Below are 17200 nucleotides of genomic sequence, written 5' to 3' on the forward strand. Positions count from 1 at the left end.
CATACCCCTAACCCATCCGACATTTCATAAGACATCTAAAGAAAAATCGTTATACTCCAACACTTAACCTAACCTAACCCAGCTCAAGTATAAAGCGTCTCTGTCAAAGCATTCACTACTCATCTCATTAGCATCCATCCACGTATTTAAAAGGAAGAAAAAAGAAGCGGAATACTCACGTCCCAGCCCCTCCTTCGCAATATCCTCCTCCACCAAAAAGTCCAAAGGCATCTCCACAAGGTGTCCCTTAACCTTACTCAGCAGCTCCTTCAGCTCCCACACGCCCTGCGGGCCCGGCGAAAACTCCGACTTCACCACATGGCCATACTCGATCATCGCCTTCGGCTTGACGTCCTCCGGCTTCGGCTGTCCGGCCGCGGCTGCCTTCGCGGCACGTTCCTTCGTCTCCGCCTCGGCGCGTAGCTTAGCCTCCGCGGTCGGCACAAAGTACTTTGAGTAGAACTCCTTGTACTGGGCCCAGTTCCTGACGCGGTCGTTGGGCACTGCGTGGAATGCCTTGCTGAAGACCTCGGTGTTGGTCCTTGCCGTGCTGTTCCAGAGGTTCCAGAAGAGATCGCCGAGCGGGTCTACAACGAGGCTGTCTTCGTACGAGTTAAAGTCGTAGCAGTTGGTTATGATATGGGGAACTGTGTTTCTGTGATAACCGCGCTCGTCCCGTTCGGGGATGAATATAGGCGCCATATTGCTGTTGTTGTCGGTCATCTCCTGCGCGGGGATGAGGCCAAGGTGCTTCCTAAAGATCTGGCGGCGTAGCGTGGCCGCGAATTGTTTGGCTGTGTAGGGCTGCCCGTTCATGTAGGACGGCAGCTCGGTGGGGTCATTAATGACGATTGCAATCTCCGAGTCGTGGTCGCCGAGCTGACTGCGGTCGTTCAAGTTGGCTGAACCGCAGATGACGGTGCTGTCGTCGGCGATGAGGAGTTTCGAGTGCACATATAGCTCTTCGGAGACAAAGGCGTCCATTTCCCGATCTGGCTCGCCCTCCCACGGGACGTTGCGAATGTCGGCGCCATCGAGCATTACGCATCGTGAGACACTGTCCCATTCGCTGCTGCCGCCTGGCGCCTTTTGCTGGTACCGGGGGTAAGCGTCAGGTTGAGGGTTTCCATAGCCATGGGTGCCTGGGCCGTGGCCGCCGCCAAACCTGTCGTCGTATGCTGCGGCAGCATCCTCATAGGGTACGCCGGACTCTTGCTGGACTCGATCCATCGTGCGGGAGGCATTGATTCTATCGTAGTTGCGCAGGTTGTAGAAACGGATGTACTCCAACGGATTAACGCCTGACTTTGCGATCTGCTCCATGATTGAGAGTTTGTTGTCTCTGCAGATGGACCGGTATTGGAACTCCATAATAGCCCTAGTACCCAAGCTTCCATCGTCCTCGAGATCGCCTGCAAACGCAGGGACAGCTGGCATAACCACGACGACCCTGAACTTCTCTCTCCTCTCTACAGCCTGGAGGATACGTTGGACGATTGCAGCGCCAATCTTATTGATGATGGGAGTCTGCCGGTTGTCTGTCGCCGTGATGAAGAACTGGTTTTCGATGTAGATAAAGTGCTGCGCTGCAAGAATAACCTCAATATAGGCCTGGCAAATGGAGTGCTCCGTCACGGGGAGGTTATGAGACCATTTACTGGCCGAACGGACAATCTGGCACTGGACCCCGACAAGGTCCGCGTGATTACCGCGGCCATAGGCCCTTTCTTCTCTCTGTTCCTTGGTGTAGTATTGCCGCTGTTCGTTGACCGTGATCGGTTCGAGGAGTGAGAATCTATCGTCGTTTCGTATCTTGTACTTCTCGGTGTAGATATAATTCCAGCGCTCGACGAAATGGCGCTGCAGATCAGCCACTGTCGGACCCGTGAAGGATAGTGCGACATCAGTCCATCCCATTCGAGAGGATTCGGTGCGCGATACTTTGTTCTGGTCCCATTTCTCAACAGTGTGGAAATCCATCAACCTATCATCCGTTCAGTAAAATATCCATCCAGGCCTTAGGCAAAATTCTCACCTAGCGTTATTGTAATCCTGCCCAATAAAAAGGACTTCGTTAACATTCCTTGGGTGGGCGTCGGCGATAGGATGGTTATTCGTGTCCCATCTTCCGAAGCACAAATCCAGACCACCCATGAAAGCGATCTCCCCATCAACCAAACACAGCTTCTCGTGGTGCGCCCAGTAAAGCACGACACCGTTGCTCATACCGTAAAGCCCTTTGAGCCCATCGCCGATTGAGTAGTTTCCGCCCGAAATCTTCTTCCAGATATCCTGCTGCACTGTCGGCCTATCTGGAAGATGGTCGGGATGCCTAAACACAGCAATATTTTTGTGTAGATCCTCAAGGTGGTGCTTGGTGTGCGATGAGTTCACTGTGACAAAACCAGAGGCGTCAGAGGGGTACAGGAGCGGGTATTTGGCCTCAAGTGTTTCAAGACCATGAAATGCAAGGGGCAGAGCGATGTTTGTAGCCAGTGAAGATAGGAAGGAGAGCGGTTTGGAGGAGGTGGGAGTGTGCTTTGAGATGAGAGACGAAATGTATGGGGAGAGGACGGGTTTAAGTGACTTACGGGTCAAGGCCTGGGTAACCTCCTTGTATACAATGATATTGACCTTAACACCACGTCTAGCGGCTTGGTAAAGCATACTGTCGAGACGGTATCGGTCGTCGGGTCCTCGAGGCCTTCGAAGATAAATCTCAGGACTCAACCACCCTATCCCAAAAGATTAGCTAGCCCCTCGCAAACGCAAGGAGAGAACCGCATACAATCCAGGATCCAAATGCTTTTCTGGGCATTTTCCAGAGCTATACTGACAGCATACATGTAATCCTTCCCGTCAACATACCACTTGACCGCATTACCACCCCTCACGGGTGCAAAGGAATCAAATCTTTCATCAGTAACCTGTGCTGGTGCTCCACTTTCGCCGGAAGCTCCCAATGATGCAGTCGGCTTATCCGGGTGAGATGCCGGTCCAGGTATCTTAGCGTTATGAGTTGTGTTCACTGGAAAAAATGTCCTAGCATATCCATGCAGTGCCGAGTTTAAGCCGGTTGTAAAGGTATTTAATGCAGACGTCTCAGGCTTCGCCGGGCCGGCCGACGCCCCCGATGAAACCTTTGCAGGACCTGCCCCACTGGGAGGGTTTTCCTGTTGTGCGGCATCGGTTTGCGGCTTCTGAGCATGTGCACCAAAACCGGCAGCTATGCCTCCCAGGGCCGCCAAGGGTATGGGTGGTGCGTTTTGAGGGACAGTTACGGTATGATAAGTGGAAGGTGGCCCACCGTGTGAAGGCGAAGGATTGTAGCCAGATTGCGCACCGTAGGCGGGAGACGGCGCATTGTAGATCGGAGCTGGCGCATTATATGCGGGAGACGGCGCGTTGTAAATCGAGGAACCGTAGCCTGAGCTAGGAGGCTGAGATGGTGGGTTGTATCCGTGGCTACCATGTGCCGGGGGAGCTGGTGAGTGATAGCCGGGAGTACCAGGAGGTGGACCCGCTGGCGCTTGGTATCCTGCGTAAGGCCCTTGGGCTGGTGAGGGTTGATTGTATCCTATATAAGATGCCGGTTGCTCCTGCGGGCGGAATTCATAGCTAGGCTGCTCTTGCGGATGATACCCGTGGCCATAACTTTGCGGTGGAGGTGGGCCCGGCGGTCCCGAAGGCGGGTACCCTCCATAACCTCCGTACCCCGCCTGCGGCGGGGGTGGTGAGGGACCTGGTTGATAAGTACTTCCGCTGTACGCACCATCTCCACCATAAGCATTGGGCTGATAAGAGGGCTGATACTGAACCGGGGGAGGCGACGTCGGTTGATACACATACGCTCCTTGTCCGCTTCCATATCCAACACTCGGAGGGGATGGGGTTTGGTACGTTTGCGGCTGACTTCCATACGCCGGCTGCTCTCCGTAGCCCGGATGGCCGTATGCCTGCAAATTTGGCCTCTCGCCGTAACCATGACTTTCCTGGTGCATGCCGTAGCCACCGTGCTCGCTGGGGAATCTGCGCTCACGCTCCCGTGAGTCGGACCTCTCCTCATACCGGTGTTCACGGCGCTCCTCGCCGTAACTACTTGACCTCTCTTCTTCCTGAACATATTCATGTCGGCGATATTCATCTTCACGGCGCCCATAACTACTGGGGTCGCCGCCGCTGTAGCCCTCCTTCTCCCGGCGCTTTTTCTCTTTCTTTTCTCTTTCGCGCCTCTCTTTTTCTTCTTTGTCGCGCTTCTTACGCTCGTCGCCAGAGTCTCCTTTCTTTTCTTTCTTTTCTTTGTATTTTTTCCCCGAGTTGTGGGAGTAGTCCTCCTCGTCTTCGGAGTTTACCCTGTAACTACCGGCGCTTGGTGATCTGCGGCGAGAGCTCGGACTGTAGTTTTCGTGTCTCCCCATGATTGGCAATTGTCTTGTGAGACCAGTTCAATGGAGAGGGTGTAGGGGAATATGCGGTTACTAGCAGTTGTCGAGATTAGAGTGATCTAGAGAGATTGGATTTGGGTAGGGGTATATATTTAATGAGATGGGGACGCGAAATGGGGAGATGAGGAGATGAGGAAGAGATGAAGGGATGCGGGATGCGAAATGGGAGATGAGAGATGAGAGATGAGAGATGAGGATGATGGAGATGATGGGAGATGATGATTATTAGAGACTAGAGAGGATAGATGGAAATCTCGCAAGGGAGGGAACCACAGCTCTTTTGGAGTAGTGGGGGGAGGGATCTGTGAGGGAGAGATAGGATAGAATGATGGGAGGGGAGGGTGGATGGATATACTCTAACACACCTGTCACCAAGGTCAAGTCTACATACAAATGACGTTACCACCACTGCCAGTTCTGCTGGGCGAAAGAGAGAGGGAGGGAGAGGGAGGGAGGGAGGGAGGGAGGGAGAGGAATGGAGGGAGTGAGCAGAGAGAACATTTGGCATGGCATGGAGTAGAGTACGTATTCTTTCTTTCAGCTCCTGCAAACGCCATCTCTTTCTCTCTCGTCTCCCTCTCAGCTCCCGGAAATAGAGCAATATCTCGGAAACAGTACCTACAACCGATGCAGTAGTAAGCATACAGTCTGAAAGAGGCACAGAGCCATCCGGGTACAATAACTTGTAAGGTAGAGCAGAGCATACCTACTCTACAATACCTACACCAGGCGATCTAGAGGATCAATCTCATCTCATGTCTTCACACAGATTCCTGGGTGTGACAAGCACTCTGAATGTGTATGTAGATATACCTCTACCCAAGATATTGAAACACACATGCCATCCCGACGTTTCAATTCTTTATTTTTTCCTTGCTCCAGGGATGACGTTTCGATCCCCCGCAGGATGCTGGTACGAGACGTTCGTGCCACCCCAACCGGGCAAAAGAGAAAATATTGGACAACAGGCATAAATCCTCCGTGGCCATCCAGGGACATTGGCTCTGCATGCCCGAGTACGTAAGCTTCATGCTCTGGATGCAAAAGAAGGAAGACAGAATTAAAGACTTGGAAACAAGCTCTGGAGTCTGAACGAACAGAACGAATAGAACAGAAACAGAGTGCGGGTTGGATAAGCCTGTTGTTATCTTATCTGTCTTCTCTGTCACGGTCGCCACACGATACGTGTTCCCAGTCAGATGAGATTAGTATTTACTACATGTACCTACTCAATGCCTCTCCGCTTTTAACGGTATTTGAGTTGAATCTCATAATGTGCCTAGCACCTAGCGCCTAGCGACGAATCTCTTAGGAGCCATCTCAATCTGCTACTCGGGAGGCTTAAACTCCAGATGCCCGACAAGATCGTTGCGCATTTCTGGATCATGGAGCAGATAAGCGAGTTGTTTTTGTGCGCACTTAATCCTGCACAGTGATTGCTATGGGGACCGCCAACCACCACCAGAATTGAGGTCCTGCGCCAAGTATCAGCTAAAGTACTGCGCATAAATAAGACAGGTCCCAAGAAGACTCGCAGCAATGATGGATGGGCACGCGACGCCATCTCAACGTTCAGGAGGATGTTTGATTCGGTACACATACCTGATTGGCAGGAAACGGAACCTTGTAACTCTGTCGCACGGAAACCCTAACCCTATACTCGTACTGGTAATTAAGATCGAGAGGATTCGTGGCCTTCAAGGAAATATATCTTTCTGCACAGAAAACTTCTTAAACTCCCCGTCAAGACACGAGCTAGAAAAGCTATGGGACCATCAAGCTTTTTTTTTCTCCCTCTCGGCTCCTTGGGCGCATACTTATACCACTTTGAACCAACCTTTTTCATTCTACATACTAGGAATTGCGGGCAGTGGCGCATCTACATACAGTGATCGAGGGTCAAAAGAAGCGATGGCCCAGAAAGCTCTTATGACTAAAATGTTGAAGGCACAATTGAGTCATTGCTAGTTACACGCATCTGCATACTCTCCGCCAGACGCGATTGGAAGATCGTAGGGGTACATACATACAAAGAGAAAACACTGGAGTACGTACAGGCGAAATCCCTCATGGAGCTGGCTGCCGACCAAATTCCCATACACGGGGCCTCTATAATCTCATGAACCCTGTCTAGAAAGTGTCTGTACGGCTCGCCCCACTCTCTGCATTACCGAAAGTACAAAATGCGACTGATAATATTCCCGAGTGATAATGTATGACGGCAACAACACTCACACACCCACACACACATACCTATACCTATCAACCCCCACACCGCCCTTCTTCTACTTGCCCTACACATGCTATCTGTCACATACAAACTCCATGTAATCCCTGGTTGCGCAAATGCTTAACCCCCCCCCCCCCCAACCCCCGCAGAGCGGATATTTTCGGCCCCACCCGTCCGCTCGACAACTGCCGTGTAACCCATCACGCCCCAATCCAGAACCCTCCATTCCCAACGGGGCCGTCTATCTCGACCGCCGGCCCACATGTGTATGTGCTGCTGCGGCAAAGGCACAGATAGATATGGAAGAGGGATAGCGCTGGAGTTGTCATCGCGCGGTTTTGATGACGGTGGGCACTGTGGGTTGGGCGGGTGTGATTACGCGGATAAGGTAATGTGTAAGTGGGTGGGTGGTAATGATCGAATCGGCACTTTCATGGGGCTGTTTTGATAACTCCCCAGGTTGAATGGACGGTGGGGATTGGGAGAATATTTTAAGAGTACCCACAGCTAGAAGCCGGTTATGTTATAGGTTCGTTTTTGCGTTCAATGCTCGAGTGAGGGTGGTGCTCGAGTGGTCCGGAAGAGACACATCTATTGTGAAAAGCACACCATAATGAGAGCCACATCGATCTACCAAATCACCCCCACTCTCCCTCGAAATACCTGAGGTAGAAGACATGGATGTGTATCTCCCGATATCATATCTCCCCCGCGAGGGCCGACATATACAGGATAATAGCTAGCTAGCAGCCATATCAAGTTCCTGTATAAATACCGCCATAAAGCCCTGGATTCATCCAAAATAATAGTGCTTCTACCATACCCTGGGTCTCGCAACTCAAACTCACAAAAGCAAAAATGGGCTACGCTACCGCCGTGCTGATTGCCCTCCTGGTGTACCGGCTGGGACTGTATTTATACCGCTATACGCTGCACCCGCTGGCGAAGTTCCCGGGACCACGGCTGGCGGCGGTGTCCTCGCTGTATCAGATCTATTATGATGTGAGCATGTCTGAAATGTTTATAGGCCTGGCAGATAGATACTAACGTGCTGTGTGCTAAAGATTATTAAAGACGGTCAGCTTACATACCATCTCCAAGACCTCCATAAGAAATATGGTAAGAATACCCCCAATCATGATAACAACCTCTTCTTCCAAATATCTTCAAGCTAGCTATTTACTAACCTTCCACAGGCCCCATAGTCCGCATCAGCCACAACGAAATCCATCTCTCCCCACCCAGCGCCTACCACGAAGTCCCTCCCCCCCCCCTCCTCCCCGCCCTCCCTCCCCCAACAACTAATACCTCTCTAGATCTACCGCCTTAACACACCCCTCATCAAGCACCACGGCTTCTACCAGCTCTTCAACCTCTCCAACTCCTCCTTCGGCACCGTCTCCAACGCCGATCACCGCCGCAAACGCTCAGTGCTCAACCAGTCTTTCTCGCGGCGCACAATCTTTGAGCTGGAGCCGCTGGTGCAGAGCAAGGTCGACAGGCTGGTGCAGAGATTAGAGGACGAGTATGCAGGTGTGGGAAGGGAGGTGTGCGTGCATAATGCGTATCAGGCGGTGACAATTGATACTGTGTCGGATTTTTCGTTTGGGATTAGTTATGGGTGAGTATTTTCTTACGAATAAGTGTTACATTCAACCCTCGTTCGATCTTTTGTTAGTAAATAAGTAAGTAAATAAGGAGATGATACTAAATATCCCCATTGACAGCGTCCTCAACAATGCCGACTTCCGCTCTCGCGCCATGGAAGCCTTCGACAAGCAACAAGAAGCCTTCCTCGTCTTCAAGCACTTCCCCCTCCTCGCCCGCCTCGCCGGCAACATGCCCTTCTGGCTCGCAAACCTGCTCATGCCCGACGGCGCCGGCTTCCTCGAAATGGAGCAAGACTGCCGCCACCAGATCCAGCACCTCCTCTCACCCGCCGCCGACACCCCTCCAGCCAAGGCTGGCCATCCAACCATTTTCAACCGCCTGCTGGAGGCATACCCGGACCCGGACGAGAAGACGATCGACTATCTTGCGAAGGAGGGCGTGACGGTCGTGAGTGCGGGGACGCATACGACGAGGCATGCGCTCTGTGTGGGCACTGTGTATGCGCTGCAGAAGCCGGAGGTTGGAGAGCGGCTGCTGAGGGAGCTGAGGGAGGTGATGCCTGGTGTGAGGGATGTTGCGTCGTTGAAGGAGTTGGAGAGCTTGCCGTATCTGGTGAGGTGCTATATATCAAGGATAGGTCTCGGGGTTAGACTAATATGTTGCAGACGGCGTTTATCAAGGAGTCTCTGAGGTTGTCCTACGGCGTGGTAGGCCCCTTGCCACGAGTAGTACCAGCAGAGGGTGCAACTATTGCAGGCGCATTTTTCCCTGGCGGTGTAGGGTCCCTTGGCTGCTCATAAATTCTCTCATACAACGAGTGCTAATATAAAAATATATACAGACCGTAGTAATAATGGACTCCTACATCGTCCACCATAACGAAGACCTCTTCCCCTCCAGCCACGAATTCGACCCAACACGCTGGCTCGTTCCCAACGCTAAGGAGCTCGATAAGTACCTAGTCAGCTTCTCCGCCGGGTCGCGACAATGCCTCGGGATGAAGTAAGCCACCCCCTTCCCTTCCTGAAGTAGACTAGACAGTGGGTGCTGATAGTGAGAAGCTTGGCATGGGCAGAGCTGTATATGGTGTTCGCGAGGGTATTTAGAAGGTTTGAGATGGAGCTATATGAGCATGAAGGAGAGGGGATAAAGATCGTGGAACATTGGTTGCCGACGGTGAGGGGCGAGAAGGTGAGGTGTACGTTGAAGGTTAGGGAGGTGTAGTGTGGGTATTTTAGGTGAGTGGAGTATAGGGGCGTTTGGTAGTCGGTATATATAGTGCACGTATTTGAGTGTAGGTATTGGTTTAAGTGTTGTATGGGATTTTCGTAATTTGATTATTAGATGGAATCATGGGACATCACTCGGAACTGTGAATCGGTGATTTTGAATAGCTCCGAGCTAGAACCATCTACAATATCTGGGCAGCCGGCGTCACAGTCTTCAACAACCTCCTCAGAAAGAAGACAATTTGATAGATAAATGCCAATCATCACAAGAATCCAGCACTATATCGTAGTCCAAATATTCAATTTGCCAAGCACGTATATTAATTTTACACCTAATCCTATATATCTATGTGCCGCCAAGTTTAGAATACCCATGTGATTAATTAACGAACCACAGCCCCTAGGTGTTAGTTCACGGGTTATTTAAGTAAGTCGGTGATACAAATTGCATGGAAGACCCTACACTTCGGGATAATGCTCGTATTGCCATATTTTCGGAAGAAAGTCTATTTAGCCCTTACATATCAATTCGTATCACCTATACCATTAATTCCCGAAACCCTCAGGTGCTTATTTTGAGTTGTAAAGTAACTTATTTGAAACAAAAAGAGAAAACCCCACATAAATTAAGACAAACCATTAGACATCTCACTGTTTTAAATGTGAACCCAAAACAAGAACCCTCCTAGCCAAGCCCGGCTTCAAAAACTTTTAGTAAACAAATATAAAGAAACCCTGAGGAAAATGTAAAATCATCTACTCTGGAATTAGTCCGCTTTAGTCGGGGACTCAGTCAACGGTAGTTCCTTCTTGTACCCAGCGCCAGCACTCCCCGACTTTTCGTCCGGCAGAATTGCATTCAGCGAGCACCCTACAAACGCAACAATGACATATCCAGTCGATATAATCAAGTTAAGACCATCATAGAAACTATTCAATGCTTTGCTCTCGGTTTCTGGGATCAGGAAGATGATCCAGTTGGGCACGATCAAATCAGAAAAGCCAAGCGTCAGTGCTGCAGTGGCAATGAACCTATTTCGACGGTTCCAGCGAACTGTGGAGAGAATTCTGAGGCCAGAAACTATTACTGAAGTGAATAGGAAGGTGGTCATGCCGCCAATGACAGAGGGCGGGAGTACAGTTATTGCCGCGCCGAATTTTGAGCAGACACCGGCGAGGAACAGAATGAAACAGGCTGCATATCCAGCACGACGAGAAGCGCAGCCACTTAGTGCTATCACACCCTACAGAAGAAAAAAAAGGAAATATACGTTAACAAATGCAATATGATACGTTGATTTGGGGCAGAAGCAGGCCGACTCACATTGTTTTGTGCAAAGCAAACGGTTGGTGTGCTAGTGGCTAGTCCGGCCAGGACACTCCATAGCGCATCTGCTGTGAGTCCACCTTGGATTCTCACGTCCAAATCGGGGTTTCCCTCCGTCTCGACATCAATTCCAGAAACCTCAGCTGTTGCCATAATGTCGCCAAGACAGCTGATAGAAGTAGTGATACAGCAGGCTATCAATGGGAGTACCAGTGACCCATCAATTCCAAGCTTGAATGTATGCGTCCACATGAATGTCACTGAAGGTGCTCTATTGATTGGAGCACTGTCTACAAACCCTGTCGCTGCGGCAATAACCGCACCCACGAGCAGGCCGCAGGCAACGGAGCAATTGCGAATGAGGGGGGCACCGAAGAGCTCGACAATGAGAATGGTGATGTAGACGGAAAAGCCAAGGCCAATAAACGAGGGTGATCCCCAAAGCCGAGGTTGAGGTGCAGCTAGTGTAAGAAGTGGGTTAGGTTTTGACTCAAAATCATGGGAAATCACTTGCAACCTACCAATGTTTGGACAAAGCTGGAAAAATCCACTTTCGGGCCTGTTCATGCACGGCCCGCTCCCACCTGCCCAGCTTTTAGCACCACTGGCCACTAGACCAGAGCCAATGCATACCATCACCATCCCTACAACAAGATTTGGGCACATCTTCATTAGAACCCTTGGTTTTATCAAGCTAATTGCGATTTGGAAACACATGACGGCTGATATCGTGCCGATAAGCCTCCCATAAGCGTCGGGACATGGTAATCTTCGTCCATCTTCCCCTATCTCACAATATCCTGATGCATACTGTTGCGCAAAGTATGTTTGGGCAATTGGTATAACAGAGAAGGCTTCGCCAACGACACACATCATGCCTGTGCCTATCCAAAACCCAGTATTGAAGATTTTGAACCGAACTATTTGGAATAATGAGAATACTCCCGAGAGGATCAAGGCGGTGGACACCAGATACCCCACCGTTTCTGTGTCCAGGTTAACCCCTGATGCGCCAACAAGAATTATTGGTGGGACAACGACTACATCAATTATCAGTCCCTACATGTATGTATATGATAAAAGTGGGAGTGTTTCATAGAAACAAGAGTTTAGTAACATACTGCCACCCATCATTGCCAGAGAGTGTTGCACCCCAAGGAGAATTGTTAATAGCAGCGGTATCCGATCATTAATTCCATAAAATGGCTGTACTCGATCCTTGTACTTCCGGTTAAACGGCGGTATGTCTGGCGTGAGAAGCCATACGTAGCTGTGTTCATGGATTAAGCTTTCGTTCTAGAATAGGCTACGACAGAAATGAACTACTCAATACTGACTCATATCTCCCAATCAACCCTTCTTTTGTTGTGCAAAGAAACAAAATCTCCGCCTTGGCCCTTTGGAGCCAACTGCCTTCTGAATGTGGATTTGATAATGTCGGATCGTATGATTCGATTGCTGATGAGCCAACTGTCTTTTCATCTGGCTTGGTATCAATATCGTTGGAGACTGATGTTGACATTTGAAGTTTCTGGCTGCTCCTAGCTACGAGTTGTGTTCTGTCCGTATGTCAACGCGTGGAAAGCCGTTCCCCTTCAACCGGGATATATCGATAGCATCAGAGAGCAAAGGGGCGCCAATCCAGATATATATCCTTTATTTTGAGGTAGCTGGAAAACTAGATCACGATGGGAAATCTGAAACGGGGTGACGAATACAGTTGGGGCAAGGGAAGGGAAGAGGGGAAAGATTATTGCTCGATCTGCTCTGCACGACCCCATCGCCTATCAGATTTAATATGATCAGTTCGCAAGGCGTATACGCACCTACTGACTGACAAGCTCCCCGGATTAGGCATAGATCGCGAACAGATGTATGGATGGAGTTAATGGATCAATTGATGGACAACCATTGCTAGGTACATGTATCTAGCTGGGTATTCTGAAACCGAATGAGGAATCAGAGTAGAACCCCCACGAGATTTGTTCTAGCTAACAGTGTCACAACGTTACAATCCCACGCAGCCCATCCAGTCCGCGATAATCTCTATAATACGGGTACATCTACCCAGAAACACTATCTGACATTGTGGAGGCGCTTCAGTGCATGGAATATCCGTACACTAAGTACTCTGGGGTGGAAAACCGGCAAACTAAATTTACATAAGTACATATATCCACATGTAATCAACCAGACGATTAATTTTAGCGTGCCCCTGTGCACCTGGTTTATTTCAACTCTAGACTAGCATCCCTTCTCTTCCGTCCTTCCTTCAACATCCAAAACTACCGGCTCATGTCACACGTCAGACACCAAGACGTTAAAAGGCGAAACTACTGGTTCGTGTTATAATAACTGTTGTCTACTAAAGGATGTGAGTAATCAACCCCACGTGCTCTTTGTGCAGGTACACAACTCCATTCACGAACCATACCGGTTTCCTGACGTTTTCAAAATGGACTGCTATTGCATGTCATACAAAATAGTGGATTTAGTGCCTTTTTAATATGGCATTCGATATCGATAGCAGTAAATACATGAGATAAATCAAAGAACTAGCTGATGCTCTGTCCAGGTAGATAAGCGGCCGTGCGCAGAAAATCTTCTTCGTTTATAGATGCCTCCAACAATCCTACGATAGGCATGGATCGAATGCAAGGGCGGAAGAGTTATTAGCGCCATAAGCCGCCGCCTCCCTAGCTATGGAAATCTGAAGAGCACTCCAAGAAGCAATTATTATGAGTTCCCCAGAATTCTCGTGGAACCACCAAGTGCATGCATGCACTCGTATGCAGCTTAGGGTATTAACTTATCTTCGGTTCAGTACTTGTTGCTGGTTTAATTACTCTGATATTAACCGATATGAATGCATACGTACTCACTAATCAATGATAACTAATAACTCATGTTCTCCAACTTTGTCTAGGCAATTTGACGTCTTTCAACGTAAGACAGAATAAGCTTCTTTGTCATCCAGGATTTGAATCACGGGAACCTGGCTACCCGGTTTTGTCGCACCCACATATCCAGGAAAGGCAAATCGGCCCTGGACCTAAGAACGGGGTGTACCACGTTTGGTGTGATTTTCAACCCAGCTCTGTTTGTTTTTTCCCTTAGACTCGGGAGCTGTTTCAGATCTCGGCCTCTCCTGAGAACGCCGGTAGGGTCGAACCAATTCGGATTGGCTGGCACCCAAAAAGAAACCGAGGAATAGCCGGTTAACTTCGTTACATATGTATTGTACGCACGTGTGCAAGGTTGCGGTGAGTTGATGGGGAAAGCTTTGGGTGCATAGTAGGTATCGAGGTCAAAGAACAGGGGAAAAAACGTGCTCCATCGATGCAACGTCCCATTAACAGAAAATGGGGAAAAATAACAACATTATGGGATCTGACTGCCAAGAACAACACGCAGGTCCCAAAGAAGTCTTTCACATTAAGAGAACTTTTGGCCAACCCGCGAGGGTCATCAAATTACAAAGACCCACAACAGGCAAGGAGTAGATTCTACCTCTTAGGGGGTAACATGCAGGTACGATCCCCTATGTACCTAACGCCATTGAGAATAGCACTGGTTTGTTCGAGTGATAGGGTATGACTTCAGGTGAGCTGCCAGAGTTTCGTAATACTAGTCAATACTCACGATCGCTGTCCCCCCCCCCCCCCCAATCATGTGGAATTGGATACAATCAAAATTTTAGTCATTGTTAGGAGCAGCTTGGCCTTGCGCGTGGCCCATGCCCGGTCCATTCCATAATCAAAACCCCCACACATTGAACCCGTGATTAGGATTATCTACTAGAGTACATACCGTTGAAGCAGTAGCATTGGTGATCTTAAAGGATATTACTAGCTCCCTTCAACGTACCAAGGTAAGAGATATATAACTGGTCCGGACGTATCTCCTTCTTCTCCTATTGGTGGAGCTGGTGTGAAAGGGATTTTATGGTGCGAGAAAAAAAGGAAAGAAGTAAGTGGTTGCCCAGAAAAAGCATCCTAAATCTGATCATTACATGTATTTCCACCTCTTTTCTCGGCCGGGAGCAAATTATGACGTGTTGATACTCTACCCGCCCTATGAGTCTATATTTCAAAGTATTAACGTGTTTAGCTGATGGGATTCTTTTAATGGCTCTTTGATCTGCAGTGCACGGGCCGAACCAAATCCCGGGGAAGTGAACGACGGCTCGCAACAGGCCCTTCTCCGCCTGATTAGTGCAGACCAGATGGACACCACGATAAAGTGTACTAATGTACGAGTTACACATGCCATCCACGGCCGTGCATAGCAATATGCATGTACTAGATATGGTAGTACTTAGCTGGGGTAAGGAAGCAAAAACTCATGTGATGTCTATTAGATATCTGCAGTTCATTAGGACTTACACCTATGTACAACCCAAACATAATTTTATGGCGTCTAAAAACAAGTGCCTAGTTCGTGAAGGGAAACCCTTAAAAATACCTGATTGGTCGGCGTTGAGAGCATTCGGGTTGCCGCTCGAAGGTGACTTCATGGCAGTGTAAGATAGGAAGGAATACATACCTGTGAGCATCTCTGTCATAATAACTTGTGCCTTCATGAGAGCCGAAATTTTTAAACTGGGTGTTACTGCGATGAAAACCGCTACCAACCGCACCTGACAGTAAGTGAATGATATAGTTTCGGAGTAGTGAAGCACTTAGGATGAAAAGTTTGTTCCCAGATGATATCTTTGATTTATTTGTCTAAAATAAGTAGAAAACATCCGGATTTGTACCTATTCACCCGATTGACTGTATAGGATTGACTCTGCTATGTGCATTTAAATCGCGGAGAAGTATATTATTTACAAAGTACCTACTCTCCTCTAAAGTACCGCGAGTACATGTATCTGCATAAACCCCTCGTGATGGCACCAAGAATCACTACCTATTAAACGATTAATGAGGCGCATAACTACGTACATATACGTGTGGTTATGGTTTGATTTTGCGGTAAATAGCTGACAATAAGGGCAGCTGAAACTGGGCGCGCATAATTGAGGAGCATTAAGTACGCAGTGTCTCATTGCTTTCTTTTGGTGAGTGAATTACAAAGACACTACCAAGATATAGGATAACTGCCTTTATCGGGACTAACGCGGATCGTGAGGGTGTTCAGTGGTCTAATACGAGTGTCTCAAACCTCTATCTCACACTTGGATCTCTCGCTTCCCGGGGATATGTCTTGATGCTGAAGCCTACTATAGGTCCTAAACCTGTTATAATAATTGTTTACGATCATATTGTCAACACTCATATTTTCAACCTCGAATGGGGTTAATCCTACGGCTATTGTAGATACATGAGCATGGCGTAGGCTTTCCCTAGTGATTGCTATCACTATTGGAAGAAACAAAGGTGGGGGCATATCTGGTACGCTGAATCCCGGAGTCCTTTTTTTATCATCATGATGTTTTTACAAACTTTTTTCCCCAGCTTAAGGAAGGTGTGACAGACACATCGTCGTTTAAAACGTCCCATGCAACTTTTTCCATCTAGGGCTTTATGTAGCGATAATTTAGATTTGAGCTGGGTACTGGTCCGCCCACTGAAAGTTCGCCAAACGTTTCATGGGTGACTACCTAATCGAACATGCATATGAACATTGGGAGAGAGTTTTTTATTGGGATTACTTGCTGCAGTAGCCGTTTAGTTACCATAACAAGGCGCCTCGACACTAGGCTCATGTCACATCTCATATTTGAAGCAGGTAGAAAGCCAGGATACGTATATACGCCATCGAATTCTGTCCAACGTATAGGTATGGCTGACTCTCTGCTCCTCTCAATGGTACGTAGGGTTTTCTGATGCAGGCGAGTTTTGAGTGGGTGTTCTTGATTAGTTTATCATGAGTTGGGAGGGTCTATGTTTAATTAACAGTGGCAGATGACCCCAATAATCCATGAGATGATGGATATAAAACTTTACGATCTAGTCAGACATCAGGAGGAGGTCGCTTCTCTACCACTAAATCGTACAGTCAAAGCTTCAGTGCACAGACGTACACCTCGATATTGGACACAATATATATATAGCATCTTAAGTATACGTATGTTGCTCTACCTCGCCGACTTAAGTACTAGTACATGTAATATATAATATATGTGTGCCGAAACCTATACTTAAATACTGCTATGTTCTTACCGGTGTATCCGGGACAGCTATCTTCCATTATTATATCAGGTCACTCGATATCAATCACTGCATAAAAAGCTACGGCACTAGATCTTGAGATCGAAACCACGATTTCACAATCTGATCTGGAACTACCACACCCAGCTGCACCAGGGGATATTGGACCAAAAGGTGATTACTTAGTATGAGATAAGACGTTA

The 17200-nt window shown here is 48.6% G+C and overlaps 3 protein-coding genes across 3 annotated transcripts; 1 reads left to right on the forward strand and 2 right to left on the reverse strand.

Moving 5' to 3' along the window:
- Positions 1-83: 83 nt before the first annotated feature.
- LAJ45_09672 (uncharacterized protein) lies at positions 84-4418 on the reverse strand (the record flags this gene model as incomplete). Its single annotated transcript, XM_046119212.1, has 6 exons — positions 84-115; positions 180-1984; positions 2036-2393; positions 2592-2735; positions 2789-3762; positions 3901-4418. The coding sequence occupies 6 exons, from the start codon at positions 4416-4418 to the stop codon at positions 84-86; spliced, it is 3831 nt and encodes a 1276-aa protein (XP_045967534.1).
- A 3115-nt stretch (positions 4419-7533) lies between these two features.
- On the forward strand, positions 7534-9510 carry LAJ45_09673 (uncharacterized protein; the record flags this gene model as incomplete). The annotated part of the gene is made up of 8 exons (XM_046119213.1): positions 7534-7677; positions 7740-7794; positions 7872-7933; positions 7992-8296; positions 8403-8898; positions 8952-9062; positions 9128-9288; positions 9348-9510. 8 exons carry the CDS (start codon positions 7534-7536, stop codon positions 9508-9510), a joined length of 1497 nt encoding a protein of 498 aa, XP_045967535.1.
- Positions 9511-10282: 772 nt separating this feature from the next.
- Positions 10283-11718, reverse strand: LAJ45_09674 (uncharacterized protein; the record flags this gene model as incomplete). Its single annotated transcript, XM_046119214.1, has 3 exons — positions 10283-10759; positions 10840-11303; positions 11364-11718. 3 exons carry the CDS (start codon positions 11716-11718, stop codon positions 10283-10285), a joined length of 1296 nt encoding a protein of 431 aa, XP_045967536.1.
- Positions 11719-17200: the final 5482 nt, after the last annotated feature.

The sequence above is a fragment of the Morchella importuna genome, assembly GCF_003444635.1.
Source record: "Morchella importuna strain M04M26 chromosome Unknown Morimp01GS038, whole genome shotgun sequence".
Classification (NCBI taxonomy): domain Eukaryota; kingdom Fungi; phylum Ascomycota; class Pezizomycetes; order Pezizales; family Morchellaceae; genus Morchella; species Morchella importuna.